A 21,003-nucleotide genomic window follows, 5' to 3' on the forward strand; every position below is an offset into this window, starting at 1 on the left:
ACAAAGCAATAAAGCATCAATAAAGAGCATTCAACTAATTGTGCTTGAACTTTAAAAAGAAAAAGAAAGTATGGAACTTGCCGAACCAAAGTATGGATTTATGCTTATTAATTTTTTTCAAGATGAGAGATCATTGTACAATTTCTTAAAGCTAAAAACATGACTCATTCAAATATAGAGGGAAGATGTCAATGATGTATTTAACACATTAGTGAGAAAACAAACTTCAAGATCATTGGAAGAACAGAGATTCATAGTTATTGGGAATGGCATTCTGAAAGGTTTCTTAGAGAAAAACAGATTAATGTCCTATACGGTAATAAAACTGTAACTTTGGGGATTATCTTTTCTATCAGATAACAATCATTTGCCTCGATGCTAAATGTGAATATTAAATATAAAATAGTTACAAGATATAAAACAATTACAAGTTAACAAGTAACATCACAAAAACTGGGACCTGATCAATGGTAAATAGAATACCAATCAAAAATTTGTTCTTATTGCAGATTGCAAGCCTCCTGAGGCGGCCTTTCAGTCAGAGTTCCAACATGACAGGGAAGGTCTGCTGTTATTCGTTTGCCTTATTCCTACATTTTGGATGCTTTTTTTCTTAATAGATATACCTTCCTATAGATGTCACCTTTAACTTTAGAGAACAGGGCCCTCCTTGGTGGCACAATGGGTTAAAGCATAACACTATGAATCTAGCGGCAGCCACTTCAGCATGAGTTCAAACCCTGGCCGTGACCCACATGGCGGGCAGACCTCTCCTGTCTCACCCGCTGCTCCCCTCAGCAGTGTACTTTTTCAATCTGCCTGTTCTGCTCCCTGCTGTTTCTGCTGAATCCTCTCACCACCCCTGTACCTCTGGCCTGTACCTCAGTTCTGTATGCATAAATAAATAAATCTTTAAAAATAAAGAACAAAAAGAAGTTAAAGAACACTGACAAAAACATTTAAAATTGGAGCTAATAGCATTACATTCATATCTACTAAAATATGGTGTTTGCAATTATTACATCTTGGTCAACTATCTCATAAAATTGAAAATAACACACTAAGCTCTAAAAAAAATTATTTACTCAAAAAAATGTTCAAAACCTATGCTTACTTTGGGGGTGATTTATCATAAGGAATCAATAGCCAGCTATCTTTTATAATAGTGAATCATCATTAGAATAAAAAACCTGAGCCAGTGGTTAAAGCTGGCAATTATTGCCACCTACATAAAGATTAAACACAAAGTCACCCTATGTCTCATCTTATCCTCCCTATAAAAATCGCTCAATGGAGTGAGAGTTTTCTCTCACTCCATTGCATAGGCATGGAGAGGAGGTGACTGGAGCTAAGGGATAGAGCACAAGAATATGCAATTTAAACAAGCATTTCAGCAAATCTTGTGCAGTGGTCCTGGGGTCTCCCTTAGAGCTGCCCATTTTGGAGGTGCGGGTGAACTGGTAGGCAGGCCAGCTGGTAGGCCTGCAAAGGGAAAAAGAGTGCCTTAGTATATTTTACTCCTTGGGAATGATTTTCCCTTTTCTCAGCCCAAGTGGCAATCCTTGTTTCCCAGGTTGCACATACAGTTTCTGATCTAGAAGCCCTGCTCTTGTTGAGGAGAAGGAAGCAGGGTTGGGGGCTGGTCAGGTTTTCACTGACATTACCCACAAGGCCCATTTCTAGTGGGTAGAGGCGGTGGGCTTCCTGCCTTTGAGCAGGTCGTCCAGTGCCCCGCTCTCTGGCCCTGTATTTCCCTCTGGAAGACCACACACATATCCTTCTTTATTTAGATATCTGTTCTTGGAGCTCTATTTCTGAGCAAACCCCACATCTGATTCTTCTGAGATGGGGACTCACAAGGTCGGAGCTTGATTTGATCCATCCAAGCTTCTCCCAACATCCACTGAGGCCCCTACTGAGAAAATGTTTATTCAGTGACCTTCTCTATCACCTGGAGCAGATACAAGTTGGGTTTTTAGTTTTTGGGGTTTTTTGTTTTGTTTTGTTTTGTTTTGTTTTGTTTTGTTTTGTTTTGTTTTGGGAGGGGGCTCTTTTGCTTTGTCATCAAGCTGATACCTAAACTTTAGCTAGAACAGAAATTTCTCACCTATGGTCAGCATCTGTCATCTCTGTCATCTTTCTAATTCCCTACTGTTAATATTAACTTATTTTCATTTCCTATTTTCTTTTCATTTCAATGGGCTTTGGGGAGGCAGAAGAAGCAAACACATGGGCTTAGGGTCCTGACCTACATTTTGACCCATTTATGATCTTTCCTGCTGCTCACATTACTTCACTTGAATTCTGTTGAATTCAGAAGCTCTGGGTTTACACTAGCCCACAAAGCCCTGGCCTATAAGACTGACTGATGGCAACAGCAACTTTGGGCTTCTCCATAGAAATTTTGTTTCAGAGCCTTGGAGAAAAATCTCAGGTAGATTGTTGGACTAAAACTGTGCTAGACCTAAGGAGAATGTGTGTGGTTTCCCTAGGCCTTTGGCTGTCAAGAGCATGACCCCCTGAGCTGCGTAGACATCAGAGGACCAGGTGTCTCCTAATCAGGGCTCTGGGTTATGCCAACAGGCCATGCCAGCTAAATAGAAGTAAGGAACAGAAACTGGAATAGAAACTGAGCATTTCCCTTCTGATCAAGCATTTGGTCATTCCTAGAACACTTTTAGGGTCTTGAGGGGACAGTGACATCTTGCCTCTAGGTCAATTGCATAATACTCACATATGCCACTTTCCCAGTTCCTCAAATTAGTGTATTCTTTTCTGTTTCTTTGCATCTTGTGGTGCCTCTGTCGGTGCATCTCCTCTCAATTCTGCCCATCCTGCAAGGTTCAATAAAATCTTCCATCACCATCCCAGCCAGAGCCCAGTTCCCTTCCTATGGAATCCTGAGAGATATATTTATTGTTACCTGAACAGATAGCTCCTGAGTGACTACTTCATGTGAGTATCGTGATGATGTGTGCATCATGGTAGACATGTGAACAAAACAAACCAGATTCCTATCCTTCAGGTACAGTTCAGTGTGTAGAAAAGACTGAAAAAAAGAATATGACACTATGCATAAGAATAATATGTATCACTAAATTTATAAAGTATATACAACACTGGAGAAAAATAACAAGGCTGTTTATATTGGAAGTAACTAGCTTGAGGCTCATGCCTCTCAGGCCCAGTCAGGCTGCCTGAGAGCTTAAGAGGCCATTGGGTTGATGCACCCAAGACAGATCAAGGCTTCTAAAACTAGGGCATGTGCAAGACACAGGGACAGGACGCCTCCCTGGTGGTACAAGGGGTTAAAGTGCAGCACTATGAAACTATCCACAGCCACTGCAGCACAAGTTCAGTCCCCGACCAGGGAGGTGACCCACATGGTATGGGGTGGGCCAGGGAGGTAACCCACATGGTACAGGGTGCGGGGTACAGCAGACCTCTCCTCTCCCACCTTCTGCTCCCCTCAGCAGTATATTTCAGTCAATCTGCCTGTTTTCCTCCCACCTTCTCTGGTGAACCATCTTAGCCCCCACACCTCTGGCCTGTACCCCAGTTCCTGTATGCACAAATAAATAAATCTTTAAGGAAAAAAAACACAAAAGGATTTTAAACTAGAGAATCAGCAGGAGGGCCTGCTCAAACACAGATTGCATCATCTTTCCCTCAGAACTTCTGCTACAGTAGCACTGGTGTTGGGCCAAAGAATCAGCATTTTTCACCAGTTCCCAGGTAATGCTGATACTGCAGGGTGGAGTAGAAATTTGAAGAGGAACTCTCACTCTTGACTGTGTGACTCCAGCATTGTTTGCAACTTGATCAAAAAGCACATTTTCCTTCGAATCAAAAACTAATTTCAAGGAATTAGAAAAAAATGAATTATCATTGTCTTTTCAAGGAGAAATAACTAAATGTACTGGATCTTGAGTTGTGCTTATACTTGATATATATATATTTTTTAAAGATTTATTTATTTATTCATACAGAATTGGGGTACAGGCCAGAGATGCGGAGGGTGAGAGGATTCACCAGAGACAGAGTGGGGAGCAGAACAGGCAGATCGATGAAGTACACTGCTGAGGGGAGCAGCGGGCGGGTCAGGAGAGGTCTGCCACGCCATGTGGATCTCCTCTGGGGGCAGGCAGGGATCGAACTCATGCGGAAGCGGCCTCAGATTCTCAGTGCTGTGCTTTAACCCGCTGCGCCACCAGGGAGGGCCCTATACTTGATATTTTTTTAAAAAAAGATTTGTGTTTTATTTGTTGTTGTTGTTTGTTTGTTTGTTTTTCAAACAAGAGCTGGGGTATAAGCCAAAAGTGCAGGGGTGAAAGGATTTACTGAGTGGGGAGCAGAACAGTTATATCTACTGAAATACACTGCTGAAGGGAGCAGCAGAAGAGACAGAGAGGTCTGCTGTGCCATGTGGGTCAGCTCCCTGGTGGGCCAGGGATCAAACTCCTGCTGCAGTGGCTGGACTCATAGTGCTGAGACTTAACCCTTTGTGCACCGGGAGACCCTACTTGATATTTTTATGTCAAGATTTATCGAAGCTGCTTAATTATTATAAAAAATTGGGGAATGTTTAAACATGGCTAAGTAGAGTCTGAAAACAAAATCCAATTTTTTTAAAAGTAAAAATCTCAGAAGCTGCACAAAATAGCTAGGAAAAAATGTTCTTGGAAGTTGTAAAAAGAACAAACAAAAACTTAACTAGAGCTGCACAGAAATCATCAAGTCATAAAGTTGCAAAGGGAAATAGCCCTAATTTTATGGCTTCACTTTTTTTTCTTAACTATTTCACTTTTAGAACCACAAAAAAAGGGTTTTTTGTTTGTTTGTTTGTTTGTTTGTTTGTTTGTTTGTTTGTTTTAAGAGCTCACTCCCTTTTTTCTTGGTAAGGACCCGGGGACACAACTGAGGACTCTGAGGACTCAATCATGGCTGAGGGCATGAGCCACAAGGCTGAAGCCAAGTTGGGGCTGGGTCTGAGGACACAGCCCATGTGGCAAGAAGATGTGTTACATAGAGGGGAAGCAGCAAAGTAGTAAAGAAGTAAACACTGAGGGTAAAGGGAGTCAGTGTTGACTTGGAGTTGCCTTCCTCATCGCGTAGACAGGTGACCTATAAAATAGATACTACCAGTTAATTCACACACTTAAGCCTGTGTGCTTCAATATCTTTCCTAGTTCTGCCTACTGAGAGCTCAGACCTAAAATGCAATAATACCCTTAGCATATCACGGATCACACGTTTTGGTTTCTCAACGGTCTCATGGTTTCCTCAATGACTGATGTTGAGCTTAAAGAGGCTAATATTCATGAAGCTTTGGGGACAAAAGCTAGTATCTATAGCAGTAATTCTAAAATGCTTATTAAATAAATGGCCCGGCAAGCACAGTGGCACTACTTCCCCCTGGGTATGGTAAGGAGTGAGAGGCTGGGAGATAAGTTTGGCTTAAGACTTTAAATAGGCTTTCCTGGCCTCCTCCTGTGACTTGAATGCCCTCAGATTTTCAGATAAACAGATAGGATTCTCCACTCCCATATGGGCTGGAACGAGTGGGGCACAGGACCCATGCCAGGTTTGAGATCTTTCGCCAAGTCTGAAACAGCATCTCATGGTCTTCTCCTAAGAAGGAGTTAATCTGTTCCCATTTGGGTGGGAGATAATTTCCTCCCTGGCATCTTGCGTCTCTCTTCTTCCTTCACTCCACCCTCAACAAATGTGCATGTGAAGATATGAGATGAAAGTGCTGAGGCATCCACTGATTTCTACTTCCCTTTGAAATTTCAGTTCCCTTATTTACAAAAGTACTTCGGCTTGATGATCATTTCTCAACACCCCCTCAGCTCAGAAGCTTCAGAAGCTCTCATCAGGCCAGCTCTCCGGCAGCAGCTGCCCCCACAGGAGGATGAAGATCTCCAGGGCTGTGAGCTCCCTCCTCCTCATCATCATTGTCACCATCACTCTTGGTTCTAAGACTGAACCCTCCTCACGTGAGTGCAGTGCTGTGAGCGCAATGCCCAGGCTTCTGTCCCACCTAGGCCCCATAGGGAAATTGCCGAGTAAGTTTGTGGGGGATACATGCTGGAGAAGCTCTGGAAGGAGGCCTGGTGTCTTTGTAAAGTGATTTCATCCTCACCCAGGCCCAGCTCGCTTCCTGTCCAGGCCACCAAGAAGGTGCCTCTCCACCCCTTCCATTTATCTCTCTGTCCTTAAGCAAAAGAGCAGCCACCAAATTTAGGGAGATTTCCCTAGGGAGAAACAGAATGTGGAGCCCCTCAAGGCCACTCTGCCGATTATCCTCCTGAGATTTGGGCCTACCCATTTCAGGGTTGGTGCTAACCTTCCATATCGCATACTTAGGTAGGGGCTAGAGCACCACACTTGTTCAGTTTCTTAGGATGAGCTGCCTTTACAGACAACTAAAAATCACCCTTCGATTTTCTTCATTTCCTTTTCAGAAACTGAAGGGAACTATAGAAAGCAGTTGAAATAAAGCTAGTCTAAAGTTAGTGAGAATCTCAATAATTTCACTTGCCTCTTAAGTCATTTGTTGGCTCAGGGAATGAAGGAGGTGGGTTTTCCCTTCTTAAAGAAGGGAGTCTGGAATGATGCTGGATAAGACCTTTCCTTCTCCACCCAAACACCTGCCTCTCAGTGACCTTGGGCCACCAGTGTCTGTCCAGGCCGGTCACCTAACGTGCCCACCCCATCACTCCCCTCCATAGCCAAGGTGGCTAGACTGTACAGGGCCTTTGGCCTAAAAGGCCCTTCTAGCTCTTCCATAGTTCAAGCTTGTGTGTGATTTCACTGTCTCTGCCACAGTACTGCTATATAAGCTATGACGTTGCAGAATCAGACGATAACTAATCACCCAATCTAGTGACTTATTTTGTAAATGTGTGTCATACAATTTTTTTCTTCAAGCAAAATCTCACAAAGAGGTGCAAATGTAAACAACAGCCAAAAGGGGCTGACTGTGGACCTAAATCCAGGACTCTACTCAAAGTAGTCCCTGAGCTCACAGAGGCCCCCAGGAGTTCAGCGCAGAAGTCACCAACCCAGCCTCACTGACAGATGAGGACATGCGAGGGGATAAAGCAGAGAGGGCACAGAGCCCGCAGAGGCAAAGGGGGTGAGAAGCTGGGTATCCCAGCTGCCAGGCTCAGGCTGCAGTCCTTGGCGTCCAAGTCGTTCCCTCTTTCGAGGGTATGAGTTCAAAGGGGACGTGGGCAGGATGGGGTGCTCGGGCGACTGGGTCTGCAGTCCCAAATGGCATGTGTCTCAATTCCTACTGGGGTTTCTTCCAAACCTTTCTCCTGTTTCAGCACCCCTGCACACTTGCCCTCAGGGACAGTGAGTGCACTAAGATCTTGCTGTCTTCCTTTGGGAGTTGAAAGTCTCCAGGGAGGTTTCAAGAAAGGGAAGGAGGGAGGTTGCTTCTGAAGAAGAAAAAGAGGACCCTTGACTGAGTCTCCCCGCAGTGCTCTTTGAATCCTGTGGGGGCTCTGGCCTCTTCTTTCCCTTTCTTCCTCCTCAGGTTGCAGGCGCAGCCAGCAGACATGGCCTTGACTGGGGCCTGCCAGCCTCAGCTCCCTGCCTGCTTTTTCCTCAGGAGGACCCTACCACCCAGCCGAGTGCTGCTTCAACTTCACTGTCCACAAGGTCCTGCGTTCTCGGATTACATGGTATTATGAGACCAGCAGCCAGTGCTCCAGGCCTGGGATTGTGTAAGTAGCCCACACATGACAATGGGGGGGAAGGGGGGTGATAATGGGGGAAGAGGGCAGCAGGGTAGGGGGATCCAGATAGGGACTGCCCAGGGCCTCCTCAGCTGTGTGACAAAGGGAGTAGCCAGGGACCTGACTGGAGCCAGCAGGGGGGAGGAAGCTGGGTTGATGACTGGGGAGCCCCAGGGGAGTGGGCAGCAGGCTGGAGAGTACTTCCTGGGCAGGGCCCCTGAGGCCTGATGGGCCCTGAGTCCTCAGGGAATGAAGAGAGAGATTCAGAAAGAAGACCAGGCACTGAGCTAGCTCTACAAAGGCCAGATGAGGAGTTTGAGAGGAGAGAGAATGGGCTCTGACTTCCCAGCTGCCGACCTCCTCAGACCTCGGGTTAGTAATCCTCCCCCTTGCTCCACAGCTTCATCACCAAGAAGGGCATTTCCATCTGTGCTGACCCCAGAGAAGACTGGGTCCAGGACTACATCACAGACCTGAAGGAGAAATGAGTGGCCCAGAGTAGTGGAGAAGGGCACAGTGGGAACCTTATAAAAAATAGGTCAAGGCCCTGTTTTTGCCTCCTGCTCTCAGCCCACCGCCAGCTGCCCTGCCCTGAATTAAAGACCATTCACCCCTTCTCTGCCTCGCTCAGTGTGCTCAATGCTCCTCATCGGCAGTGGACTGAGGACACCTGGGCACACCCTCAGCATGGAGCCAGCTCTGCAGAAGTTTGGCTGGAGCCAAGTACAGAAAATAGATCCAGCCTATGGTGGAGGGGTGGGGGATAGTGGGACGCTGAGGAGAAAGTGCAGGAGACCCTCAGTGTAAAGGCCACCTCCCCAGCAATCACAGTAACAGACTCCGTTCCTGTTAGTCCAAGCGCTCTGCTGAGCAGGCTGTCTTGTTTAAGCTTCACAAACTGGAGTTCAGAATTATCTCCTGATTCGGCAGTCACAGGTAGCATCAACCCCCACAGTCTCCTTTTCTGTGCTGCTTCCAAGGTCTTTGTTCACTGCTGTCTGGGATGGGAATGATCCACAGGAACATTTTATCCACTCCTCCCCCGACTTATGAACACCTGGCTACTGCACTGTTCGACTGTACTACACTGTTTCACTCGTTTGAATCCCTCACAAGGCCTTAAGAAATCCTGGCCCATCCATATGTTCAGGAAATGGATGGATGGACGACGGATAGATGGACGGATGAATAAATGGGTAGGTGGAATGAAACAAGAATCAAGGGGAGGTCAACACTCCAAAATTAATAGCCAGCTGCCCCCAAGGTGTCTCCATGCCATCTTCAGGGCTCCCGGAGGAGCTCAGCGCACTTGGCGTAGGAACATGACCAGTACAGGCCTGTGGCCTCCTTCCCTGACCCCCAGGCAAGAGCTGGCAGGGGGGCTGCATGCTACGGGACACCAGGCGCCTCAGACCTCCTCTTCTGCCCCTCCAGGAACATCAACACCTTCAAAAAAGCCACAGCTTCACCACTAACTACCTTGAACCCACCAGGACCCATTCATTTTTCGTCTCTCCCCCTTTACGAACAGCCTCTAAGGATGCCATTTCCTGTTCTGCCCCTGCTGCCCTCTATTCTCAGCCCCAGCAACACTTCCGTTATGCTTCTAAAGTGCAATCTACGTGTCCTCAAACTCTCCCTGTTGTGAGCAGTGCAGCCCTGGCCTGGGGTTGAGCCATTTCAGGAAGTTGAGTCAAGGTTACCTCCGGAGTCTTGAGGACGAAATGCAGCAATGATCGTTTAGGGGAGCAGCTGAAGGAATAACAGGAGCGATGTTAAGAACTTATCTAGGAAGTGGATGAGAAGTCATAGAGGCCTTGGGAGTGCAGCAGAGGGGAAGTTGGGGAGACAGGTTAAGTGTCATTTGCGGCTAAGTCCAGGAATGGGGGTCTGTACCTAGTCACCCCTTTCTCACACTGTCTAGCATGCATGGCTGGCTGGGACTACCACGTGGGACTACCACGTGGCTCAAAGGTGGCCCAGTGGGTTGTCCAGGTACGCTGTGGGGGCTTTCATGGCCCCCTCTCCCCACCAGCACAGCGCTAAATAAAGTCCTTAGAAAAGAGAAAGAGGGCCCTCCCTGCTGGCACTGAGAGGCTTAAGCTACTTCCACATGAGTTCGATCCCCGCCTGCCCTGGAGGAGATCCACATGGCGTGGCAGACCTCTCCTGACCCGCCCGCTGCTCCCCTCAGCAATGTACTTCGTCGATCTGCCTGTTCTGCTCCCCACTCTGTCCCTGTGAATCCTCTCACCCTCCGCATCTCTGGCCTGTACCCCAGTTCTGTATGAATAAATAAATAAATCTTTAAAAAGAAAAAGAAAAGAGAAAGGGATTGAAAGAAAGCTAGATGCTTGTACCCCAGAGAGAATGCTACTTGTGCTGCCAACTTCCTACCCTCTACCTGTTTCTACCATCTTTTTTTTTTTTTTAAAGATTTATTTATTTATTCATACAGAACTGGGGTACAGGCCAGAGGCTCAGGGGCGGTGAGAGGCTTCACCAGAGACAGAGTGGGGAGCAGAACAGGCAGATCGACGAAGTACACTGCTGAGGGGAGCAGCGGGCGAAGTACACTGCTGAGGGGAGCAGCGGGCGGGCCAGGAGAGGTCTGGCTCGCCATGTGGTCTCCTCCGGGGCAGGAGGCAGGCGGGAATCGAACTCGTGCGGAAGTGGCCTCAGATTCTCAGTGCTGTGCTTCAACCCGCTGCGCCACCAGGGAGGGCCAGTTTCTACCATCTTTTATGAGGTGACAGGGAAGTGACAGAGCCACTCTGGCAGGCCTCCACACACCCACCTTCTGTTGCCCCAGGCCTTTTATTCTCCCTAAGGCTACACTTGCCATGCTGTCTGCCTGGAAAACACAGGGCGGGGGGGATGCAAAGATGCCCTGCACACCACATGACCCGCCACACACTCTCAGTGTAAACTTTGCTTGAGAATCAGTTCCTGACCAGCAGTGTGTAGAGCCGTGTAGCTGGTGGGGTAGAGAGGCCAGAAGTGCCTTTTGGGGAGTCAGGCTACAAGGAGAAGACTGCGGAACCAGAGCAAGGATCAATCAAAGTGCTCTCAGGGGTCCTAAGCTTTGCCACCAGCTGGAAGCAAGAGGTCACATTGCAAAGAGCTCAGGAAGGCTCTGCCTGCCCTCCTGTGTGGCAGCTCCATTGATGAGCTGTCAGAGGAGCTCTAAGGAAACACAAGGGCACCAGCCAGTCGAGCCAGCATCTTCTCTCAAAGAGAGAAGAGGCACCATTTCTGGGTGAGAAGAACAGTCTGACGACCATTTGTTCTCCAGGTCAGTGGGCACATGTTGCATATTTTCTGTGTGCCAGGCTCTGAGTCAAAGGCTTTACAAGCATTTCCTCTACCAACCCTCACCATGAGGCTAGGATCTGTCTTTTGCAGCACTTTGTCAACGGCTGCTCTATCCCAGCGCTTTTGTTTTGTTCCCTTTTACCCTGACTGGTCTGCTGGGGTGTCAAGGGCTGGTCTTGCCCCAGGTGGCATATGAACAGTGAGGAAATGAAAAAGCAGCTTCCACATCAAGCTTTGCAGTACCAGAGAAAGGGCATTAGACTAGGGTGGGGTAACCTTCAATAAATAACATATTCTTCATTGCCCACTTAATTCCTAACTTTCTCCTAGCATGAAAGCAACTTAATATCCTTTATTTTTTTTCATGGGATTCTCCACATTCCCCTATGACCTTGGTCAAATTTGGGAACTGGAAACCAAGTACTGTACAAAAATGAACAACAACATAAGAAAATTTTAAAAATTGAGAACTGGAGCACTTCATGGCACCAAGGGCAGAAATACTCAATCTTGTCTTTCTTTCTGTCTCCACTCTCTCCATTTCCAGAGAGAGCCGAGTCAGACAAAATTCAACATTCCCCAAAAGGCAATTAAAGCTATATAATTAAGAAAAATAAATAAATTTGGTGATGCAAGTCTGAATACTGGTACTTTTGTAGTGATTGGTTTCCTGTTTCCAAATTTGACAATACTCATAGGGGAATGTGGAGAAGCCCTTGGAAAAAATGGAGATTAAGCTGCTTTTACTCTAGCAGAAAGTTAGGAATCAAGTGAGCATAAAGAAAATTTTAGTTATTGAATGGTGACCCCACCCTAGTACTGCAAGCAAAGCTTGCTGCGGAAGCTGCTTTTTCATTTCTGAACACTTGGGTCTGGTGCACCACCCCCCACAGCTGAGTTGGAAATAGATGAGTCTGCCTTCCACTGCAGCCAAAGCTGTTCTGCCCAGGGATGGCCACTGACTCTGGCTGGGCGCTCAGATTCTCAGAGAGATTTGAAGTTTGAAGCAGAGAAACACAGACTGGCTGTAGCTAGGGAGAAGGGAGTTCCTGGCAGCCTCCCAATAGAAGGGATTCAACTCTGCGCTGAAGCTCCCAGGAATGCACAGACTCCCGCTGCTTTTCCAGGCTTGGAGGTCCAGCCCATCTCAGTTGTATGAGATGCCTGAGCATCCTTCCCATCATCCTCCCCCTTTTTTTAAGTACCCAAATGGCCACGTTGGCAAATAGCACCTTGGAGATAACTCTTTGTTGGCTTAGGTTAGTTCTGTGTTTGTGTTTAAAAGATGCTATTTTTTAAAGTGGACAATTCATTGTCATTAGGTACTTTCACACTGTGCAACTATCTGTCTATAGGCAGAACTTTCATCAACTAAACTCTGGGTCCTGAAAGCTAAGGGTTTCAGCTTCTGAAGAGCAGCTCTAGGCTGACTTGATCTCAGGAAAATTAGTAGGGGGCGCCACCTACTGGCCAGGAACCATAGCGACTAGTCGCTAAGTTCTTTAAAGGGTTCACCTACCTGTAGCTTGGTCTAAGAAGAGAAACCAGCCTGAGCTGGGATACTGAGATGGCCCCTCCTGTGACCACATCTCCCCGGCCTCACTTATGGCCAACCCTTTTTCCGGGAGATCAGTTTTTCAGCCACACCTAGAAGCAGAGACGACGATCTTGCTCTCACAGAACTACATTTTAGTGGGGGAAAGACACTATATGGAGTGGTCCAAGAATATTTGGGGTACTGATAGAGATAGGATAGTGAGGGGGGAGATTTCACATGATAGACAAGGAGGGGGTGACCTCATGCTTCCTCTGAGAAAACAATGAGATTCTTAGAACACGTTTACTGATAAACCTAGAACTGGCTGAGATCCCCAAACTACATTCTCCTAAGTCATACAAAGGGGAGCAGTGGTTGCTTCTTTGATTAAGAAAAAGAACAGAAGCTTAGGGCATGGTGATTTCTTCTTTAATTGGGGGAAAACAAAGGATGAGGCAAGAACAGAAGCTTCTCCTATAGCCTGCAGGGGCCCTCTCTGTTCACTACCCGTATCTTTTAAGTAGTGGTAACAGAACTCCCAGGACTCCCGGGACCTGATTGGCTTCTAGTTCTCATACTAATGTGACAAAAGGCCTACTCTGAGCCTACTAGGAAAAGTCTATCTGATGCTTTTGGGAGATTAACCCCACAGAACAAAGGTCATGTATCTTGTAGCCATACACCTCAATTGAAACCTCGGCTCCAGGCCCTCCCTGGTGGTGCAGCGGGTTAAAGCACAGCACTAAGAAACTTAAGCCACTTCTGCATGAGTTCGATGCCATGGAGGAGATTCACATGGCGCGGCAGACCTCTCCTGACCCGCCAGCTGCTCCCCTCAGCAGTATACTTCGTTGATCTGCCTGTTCTGCTCCCCACTCTGTCTCTGGAGAAGCCTCTTGCCCTCCGCATCTTTGGCCTGTACCCCATTTCTATATGAATAAATAAATCTTAAAAAAAAAAATCTCGGCTCCAATACTAATTATGTGTTTGTGGCAGCTAGTTGTTACTGCATAACAAACAACCACAAAGGCTCAGCAGGATACAAAGATAAGTATTTATTTAGCCAGCTGAAGGTTGGGTCATCTATTCTGAGCTTGGCAGAAGCAACTCTGTTCTGCTGTCTGCCTATGAAAACTGATAGGATAAAGACTAACAGTCCAATAAAGTTAATTATGCAACTTGTTTCAAGAAAGTTATGCAACTTGTTTCAAGAAAGTTATGCAACTTGTTGCACTTCTATTTTTATCAATAAACCTTCTCAGCATAAAATATGTTGAGAAGGAATAGAAGAGGATGGGAGTGGTAAGGTTTGGGTTTTTTCTGATGAGTCTGACGAGGGGCTAGAAGTTGGATAAGCTTACAACTGGGTGTCCCATCTATCTTTGTTCAGGAATGAACCAAGGTTAGGAAAGTCATTGGTAAGTAAGAATAATCACCGAATAGAAAGGGATTGTTGGATCACGTTTTAAGCTGCAATGTGACCCTAGGACAATGCTTTCTGTGGGTTTGTAGCTTCCTTTATCTGTTATCACTGTGTCTGTTACTCCAGTGTCTGTTTAGTAACAGTATCAATGTCTGATTAGTAACAGGGCTAATTTTTACTTTCTTTCTTCTGAGCTGGTGATACTCTTGTATGCTTTCTCTTCTACCTGTGTCCACTAGGTCAGTCCAGGCATGTCTTTTTCGTGTCAGTGGCAGAAGAATAAGACATGATCCTAACACTGCACATACGTTTCACAGTTTTTCTTGGCTTCCCCTGCTAAGATCTCACGGAGCTTGCTGCTGCAGCATATTTACTGGGAAGATCTCACTGACCAAAGCAAGTTTCATGATTGAGCTTGAGTCAGAAGTTGGAAAAATTCACCACAAAAATCACATGGCAAAGAATATATAAGCCAAATACGGGAAAGGAGTGAAGAATTAAGAGTAATACTCCATTTTACCAGAAAGTGTAATGTTGAGCAAGTCTAACACTTCAATTCCTTCTTTATATAAAACAGACCCTAGATTGCAGAAAATTCAATGAATGAATATATACAAAGAATACATTTGATACAGTAATCCCAAATAAGCTTTCCACATTCCCATGCCTCTTTTCCTGCCATAAACATCCTACTTACATGAATCCCAGAAAGGAACACGGTTTAAATGAGAAAATTAAGGTTCAAAGAGATTGAGTGATTCGCCCAGATCACATACCTAATAAGAAGAGCGGTAGTAAGCAACTCCCTCCAAAATTTAAGCCTTGACTCTCCACTCCCCAGTTTTACAATGAAGTCCTAGACTGGAGCCACTGGAGTTTGAGTTGAAAGGGCAAAGATTATCTGGGGACATATTATCAAGTCTTTTAAATGGCATAAGAGGTATCTGAGTTTTGTTTTCTTTATTATGAAATTAGTGGCAATAGATGGGATTCAGAAAAGACTGGTTTCAAATCACATTCCAGTAATCCACTGACATATAACAAATTGCCCCAAAACTTGGTAGCTTAAATCAACCACTACTTATTGTCTCTCATAGTTATTATGGGTTAGGAATCAGGAGATTCTAGCATCTCTCTCCCTCCCCAGCCCCTCTTTTTTCCTCTCTCCATGGTCTCTCCAGCATGGCAGTCTCAGGACAGCTTCATTTCAAAGACTCCCAGAAGTAGTATCTCAAAATCAGCTAGAAGCTGCACAACCGTTCAGATCTAATTACTAGAGTCACTTGCATCTACCTGGTCAAAATAGGTCCTTCAGGTTCAAGGACAGAGGACATATTCTCCATCTCTTGATGAAACTCATCAATACATGAACATATTTTTTGACTACCACATCTGTAGAATAGGAAGAATAATAATAGTATCTACCCCAGGAAGGATGGTATGAGGTTTAATAAGGTAATACATACCTGGACACAGTATATTATCATAACTCCAGTTCTATATAACCTCAGGCAATCTGATTAACTGCATGGTACCTCAGGGTCCTCACCTGTAAAACAGAACAAGTAATTGTATCCCCATCATCTTCTTGTTGTGAGAATTAAATGAGATACCCCATTTAAAACACTTAGCTGGTACATAGTAAATCAAAGTTCAATACATTTCGATGATTGCTTTTACTAATCATTATTTAGTAGAGCTTTGTTATTATCATCACCAAGAGTCTTCACCAATCTCACCAAAAAGGAGGAGAGAAAAAGTAGGAGGAAAAGGAGGAGGAGGAAGAGGAAGAAGGGAAGAAGGAAAAGAAGAAGGAGACTAATTATGAGAATGACAGTCCAATAGAGAGTGGATGGTTCTCAGTTAACTAATCCTGCCCCCCTGACGTCCCATCTGCAGGGTGAGACAAGCATGGAAGTAGGCCTTGCCTCAGCAGTCAAAGATGGATTGCTGTGGTGTGCCAAAGGATGCTGTCTAGGGGTTGATATGGGTGAATTGATAAGGCTCAGGCAAATGGTGAGCCAAACTTAGGACAGCCAGAATTTCTGGGCAGGAGATACCCATAACCAGACAGACAAGTGAAACCAATCACATCTGCCCACAGGGCTCAGAGTCTAAGGTCCAAGTTTCTACAATACAGTGTTAAAGCAAAGACAGACCTTGGCCTTTAAGGAAGTTTTGGGAACCACTCAGGATCTGTAACTGGAATGAGACCAGAAACCCAGTCCTTAAAATGGTTTATACCATGGAGAACAGATAGGAGAGACCCAGGCTTAGAATCGGAGTAAAGACAAAACCAACCCCCCCCCAGAGCACTGGAGAACAAGTAACAAGAACTCATAACCAGGTTCAGAGTAGGAGTCATGTTCTTTCGACTGGAATCTTGGGTAGGAAAAATGAGATCAGAGGGAAGGGCAGTACTTGCTATTTGGCACTGGGTGTGAGCTGAATTGTGCAAGCTTAATTGTGTGACCTGCATCCCAGGGACAAGTGCTGGGCATGACACTTAAGATCCATCTTTAAAAGATCCTCAGGCCCTTAAGTATCCTTAGACAGCCTTAATTTGCTCACTACGGAGCACTGAGACTCCACTGTGGGAGTCCAGGGTAGGAAGTGAGGCTGGGACAGGGTAACTCGTTACCCCCACCATTTGGCTGTGACTTTGCATCTTCACAGGGGTTATATCTGTAATAAAAATATAAAAAACTCTCTTCTGGTGTCAGCTTTAAATTATATTTGCAGATCAATTATTATATGTTAAAAAATATAATAACCTTGAGTATTGAGATGGCTATAATTTAAACTCCTTACATCAATAGTACATTACCATTATCTGCAAGCAGATCTTCAGTTTGAATAGAAGTAGCACTGAGACTCAGCCAGTTCCCCTATCTGGAACTGTTGTAGTTTTGACACATAATAATAAATTAAAATGCAGCCAGTTCCTTCTCCCCAGTGAGTTTCATTAAATCACAGGAAATCTGCCACATTGATCCAGTTTCTGGACTAGGGCTCATCTCACCCAAAGGTGATATAACACGGATGGAAACACCAATTATCCTAACAGCTGGCACTACAGTGTTCTTTAAAAAGAAATAGTTTTCCCACACTTATATGAACAGTTACCCTACAACAAAGGAGCCAAGAGTCCACAATGGAGAAAGGAAAGAAACTAGACCACTCTCTCACACCATACACAAAAATTAACTCAAAATGGATTAAAGACTTGGATGTAAGACCTGAAGCTGAAAATACATAGAAAGAAAGAAAAAAAAAACAGGCAAAACACTCTGAGACATGTGCTTCAGAGATGTCTTTGAGGGCTTGTCTCCAAAGGCAAGGGAAAGAAATAAGTAGCATCATATCAAACTGAAAAGCATCTGCACAGTGAAAGAAACTATCATTAAAATGAAAAGACACTCTGTCAACTGAGGAAAAATATAAATAAAATTACACATCCGACAAAGGGCCAATATGCAAGATCTACAAATAACTTATACAACTCAACAAAAAAGGAAAAAACTGGACAGGAGAGCTAAGTACACTTCTCCACAGATGACATACAAATGGTCAACAGGTGCAAGAAAAGATGATCACCATCACTTGTCATCAAGAAAATGCAAATCAAAATAATAATGAAATACCACCTTACACCTGTGAAAAGAGTCCACATTAAAAAAAAAAAAAAACAGAAGGTTTGTCTGGTTAAGGTGTGGGGACAAAGGAACACCTCTGGTGTACAGTGTAGCTGAGAATGCAGAGTTTGATCCTATGGAAAACAGTGTGGTAGTTTCAGCATTGTAAACCAATGCCACCTCACTAGAAAATAATACTTAAAAAAAAAGAAATATCTTTTGTATAGGAAATTACTTTCAAATGTAAACTAAAAAATGAGTGGGAGACAGGAATCATAAGACATGATTTAAAAGGCAAAGGGGGTGAAACAAAAGCAAAAGCTAAACAAGTTTGTGTACAATAAGGACAGGGAAGTTGAGACATAGGAAAGCACAGAAAAGGAGAGGCTGGGGAACAAGAGAAAAAAGACACAAAGCAGAAAGAAAATCCAGGTGATAATAGATCTACTATGGCCCAGCAATTCCACTCCTAGGTAGCGACCTTGACAATGCCAAATCACAATTAAGGGATGTGTACTTTATGCAATGTAGCATAGTTTACAAAGGCAAGTTATGAAAATAACCTTAGAACCCAAAGGCAAATGAGTCAATTAAGATGTGGTATATATACACAATGGAATACTATCTTTTTCAAAAAAGGATGAAATCTTGCCATTTGTGACAAAATGAATGGAACTGGAAAGGACTATGCTAAGCAAAGTAAGTCAGAAAGAGATGAATGGAACTGGAAAGGACTATGCTAAGCAAAGTAAGTCAGAAAGAGAAAGACAAACACCAGATGACTTCACTCTTACATGGAATATAAAGAAACAAAACAAAGGAACAAAACTACACCAAAGCAAACCCTAGAAATCTAAATGTAGAATTGAGACTACCAGCAGGTGTAAAGGAGGGCCCCCCACACACACACACTGGACTAGAAAGGAGGATGATAGGAGTTTTGGTGGCTGGTGTGATGTGGTATCAAACATCTGAAAAGGTGTGATCCTATACAGCATTGTAAACCAATGTCACCTCAATAGAAAATGGTACTTTAAAAAAGAAATATTTGTTGTTGTTTTTAAGAAATACCTTCTGGCCCTCCCTGGTGGTGCAATAAGTTAGGACGCAGCACTGCAAGCTGGCCGCAACTGCTTCAGTGCAAGTTGGATCCCCTGCCCAGGAGGTGACCATATGGCGAGGCAGACCTCTCCTGACCCACCCGCTGCTCCCCTCAGCGGTGTACTTCGTCAGTCGTCCTGTTCTGCTCTGTCTCTGGTGAATCCTCTCACTGCCCCTACACTCCTGGCCTGTACCCCAGTTCTGTATGCATAAATAAATAAATCTTTAAAAAAATGAAGGGAAGATGGGAATCATAAGACATCACTTCAAAGGGGAGAAACAAAAGCACAAGTTATGCAATTTTGTATATAATATGGACAGGAAGTTGAGGGATAGGAAAGCACAGAAAAGGAGAGAGACAGCTGGGGAACAAGAAGAAAGACACAAAGCAGAAAGTCTAAGTGACAGAGAGGTCACAGGATGTCTAAGACCAGAAATGTTTAATATTTCATTCTAAGTTGTTTCTTTTGCTGTAATATAAATTATCCAATGTGTCCCGAAATACTCAGGGAAGTCTGCTGTAGGAATCAGGATGGGAGAGAGTATGCCTACCCTTGCATCCACCCCTCCAATGTCTACTAGTTTTGTGCCTACCTACCACCTGTCCTCATGAGATTTTCTGCCTGTTGGAGAGATTGGTCCAAGAGGTAGACACACAGCCTACCTGAGACCAAACCAAGACCTCCCTGAAATTGGTAATGAACAGGTGAAGAGAGAAGATCACTTTGGCTGAGCTAGAATAATGCAAGGCTTGAGTAACCTTCGTCCCTTTCCCTACTTCCGCATAAAGGAAGCCCATCTTCGGGAGAAGAAAATTGGATGACATACAGGAAAAGTGGAGGTAAAAAATGAAGTACAAGAAACGCCTTATGATATTAAGCCTCTAGATCAAGCCAGACCTGAATCCTGAAACTTCCTAGTTACCTGAGTAACTAGGTTTCCTCTGTGATTATGCTCATTTGAATTAGATTTCAACCAGGAATTACTTTCAACCAGGAATTACTAAGCCCTTCAATGATGCCCAGGTAGAGGTAGCAGAATTCTCATGAGAGAGAGGACCCAAGAATTACACACCTCACCAGCAGCAAAGTGAAAATGGTCCTTCACTTTGCTGGGAAAGCAGAGACAGTTGTAGTCAGAACTGACACAAGAGCAGATACAGAAAAACTCACTTCCTCAAATACACTACAGAAAGGGACAAGATTGACAAGACTGTCTAGTGATTGACAAGACTGTCATCAAGCAGAGAGTAAGCTGAGTTTTGGTATAGCAGTATGACCTGGGGCTGCCTGGGAGAATGGAGGATGGCATCCAGGAACCAGAGGTCGTGGGGAAGCACCCCACCACCACCCCTCAGCTGGTCATGTCAACTTGTCAAAAGCTGTCGTCCATCAGTTGCACTTCAGTTTGAGGGCCAGCTATCCTACTTTTAAATGCCAGCATGTTTAGGAAAGAAAAACATTTGTTGATGTTCTTCATCCCTATCATCTGAAAGATGGAAAAGCTTTTTAAATAGGAGCTAAAAGCAAGTGTGGATTATAGAGGGTTTCCTGGAGAGGCTGGATTTAAATGAGGCACTTACATGAGAGTGCCCAGAAACAAAGTTTCAGAGAGGAAACTTGTCCATACCCACCACTTTTAGTTCTCATCCCTACCTCTGCAGACAAACTCATCCCTCTCCAGTGTAACCTGGGGATGTCAGTGGGGTACAACCATTGTTCATTAGGATCCAAAACGTTGTCAGCTGCCCTCAGACCCTTAGAAGCTCTCTTGGGCCTCCAGAAGGTCATCCTGCCCATCAAGTACCTTTTTCCAAGGAACTCTGGAGGACAGAGACTTCCCAGGTGAAGCCCCTTCCCCAGTCGAGGGCCACAGCCTGCTTCACCAACTAGAGGTGTACAGTATGATTTATTTCATGCCCCAACAATGTCAATGTCATCTAAAGCTTCCCAATAAACCTTAAGGAAACTGTATTGTCTAATATAATTTCCCATTTAACAGAAGGGCAGGGGGACAAGTTTTACAAAACAATAAAGACAAAATCTAGTCAACCTGACACCCAGTCAGTCTGCATGGGTCCAGCCCCAACTCAGCCTCTTCTCTCTGTCTCCTCTTTCCCCTACTCTCCCACCCTCCCCCACCAAAAGCAGCTCCACATCCTACTTATGAGCATCTCCTGCTTGGTCACTGAAGGGAATTTAAACCTCACTAAGAGGGTTGAAGCAACCAAAGACAGCTGAGAGA

The 21,003-nt window shown here is 44.8% G+C and overlaps 1 protein-coding gene across 1 annotated transcript; it reads left to right on the forward strand.

Annotated features, from left to right (window-relative positions):
• The first annotated feature begins 5,861 nt into the window (after nucleotides 1–5,861).
• CCL14 (chemokine (C-C motif) ligand 14) lies at nucleotides 5,862–9,803 on the forward strand. Its single transcript, XM_012726132.1, has 3 exons — nucleotides 5,862–5,999; nucleotides 7,622–7,736; nucleotides 8,149–9,803. Exons 1-3 carry the CDS (start codon nucleotides 5,915–5,917, stop codon nucleotides 8,234–8,236), a joined length of 288 nt encoding a protein of 95 aa, XP_012581586.1. The 5' UTR covers nucleotides 5,862–5,914; the 3' UTR covers nucleotides 8,237–9,803.
• Nucleotides 9,804–21,003: the final 11,200 nt, after the last annotated feature.

The sequence above is a fragment of the Condylura cristata genome, unplaced genomic scaffold, assembly GCF_000260355.1.
Source record: "Condylura cristata isolate star-nosed mole 26May11 unplaced genomic scaffold, ConCri1.0 scaffold00017, whole genome shotgun sequence".
Lineage (NCBI taxonomy): Eukaryota > Metazoa > Chordata > Mammalia > Eulipotyphla > Talpidae > Condylura > Condylura cristata.

What these genes read in the sequence shown, in the direction of transcription:
- CCL14 (XM_012726132.1), top strand. Translation starts at nt 5,915, where the DNA reads ATGAAGATCTCCAGGGCTGTGAGCTCCCTCCTCCTCATCATCATTGTC. An exon ending in TAAGACTGAACCCTCCTCAC is followed by an intron (nt 6,000 to 7,621) that starts GTGAGTGCAGTG and finishes CTTTTTCCTCAG; the next exon opens with GAGGACCCTACCACCCAGCC. An exon ending in TGCTCCAGGCCTGGGATTGT is followed by an intron (nt 7,737 to 8,148) that starts GTAAGTAGCCCA and finishes CTTGCTCCACAG; the next exon opens with CTTCATCACCAAGAAGGGCA.